This window comes from Polistes canadensis, unplaced genomic scaffold, assembly GCF_001313835.1.
Source record: "Polistes canadensis isolate GaletaPanama2010 unplaced genomic scaffold, ASM131383v1 scaffold_301, whole genome shotgun sequence".
In the NCBI taxonomy this organism is placed as follows: Eukaryota; Metazoa; Arthropoda; class Insecta; order Hymenoptera; family Vespidae; genus Polistes; species Polistes canadensis.
The window spans coordinates 175,508-176,409 of NW_014569848.1; the positions used below are offsets into that span (position 1 = coordinate 175,508).

The 902-nt window shown below is 29.2% G+C and overlaps 1 protein-coding gene across 1 annotated transcript; it reads right to left on the minus strand.

The window, feature by feature from the left end:
• Positions 1-253: 253 nt before the first annotated feature.
• On the minus strand, positions 254-784 carry LOC106791363 (mitochondrial sodium/hydrogen exchanger 9B2-like; the record flags this gene model as incomplete). The annotated part of the gene is made up of 1 exon (XM_014756943.1): positions 254-784. A coding segment is annotated over one exon (531 nt), but the record flags the coding sequence as incomplete, so codon positions are not given.
• Between the last annotated feature and the right edge of the window lie 118 nt (positions 785-902).

A 902-nucleotide genomic window follows, 5' to 3' on the forward strand; every position in this document is an offset into this window, starting at 1 on the left:
GATGACATTAAGTGAAATAAATATAATAATAAGAGATACACACAAAAAAAGAAATATGTATTTCTTATTTCTGTAGTCATCAAAGATAAAGATAGAATGATGATGACGATGAATCAAAATAAAATAATAATGAAAATGTTAAACTACGTAAGTAAGTAATAAACAAAAACAATAAGAAGAAGAACAAAAAATAAAGGTGTATAATAAGAGAGAGAAAACTAATGTTAAAAGAATAAGAATAAGAAAAAATGAATCAAGGTTTGCTATCGTTTTCGGTTTCTTCGAGATCAGGATCCTCATTAATTATAGAAATATCTCTCATAGATGGTCTTCTAGTTTTTTTCCAAGCATCCGGTGGTACACCAGTGTTCGTAGTTTTGGTTAATAATTTTGGTCCTGACAATGATATGATTATTGCACCGGCCGGTGCTGTTAATAAAATTGAAAGAACGCAAATGGTCAATACAATGTTAGCGTATTCGACTTGTTCAGTATCATCTTGATTAACTTCGTCAAGGGTTACTGGTCCTAGGGCTGCTTGGACTGTTGCTTTTGCCATCCAAGATAATGCGATGAAAACTTTTTCCTTAGTATTTAATTTACAACCAATACCAACTATAATAGTTACGATTATTCTTATTATTATACCGGCTAATAAACAACTTATACTAAGGTATACAGTTTTGCCTTTCAATTCGTCAATTCTTATTTGTGTACCCGTTATACCAAACAATATTGGCTCGAATATCATCCAAAATATTTCGAACGATGTTGCAACTGGATTCTGAAAAAAAAAAAAATAAACGAAATGACAAGATTTATTTATATAAATATCAAACAAAAAAAGAACAACAGAAAAGAAAATAAAGGAAATAACAATTAAAACAATAATATGTATATGG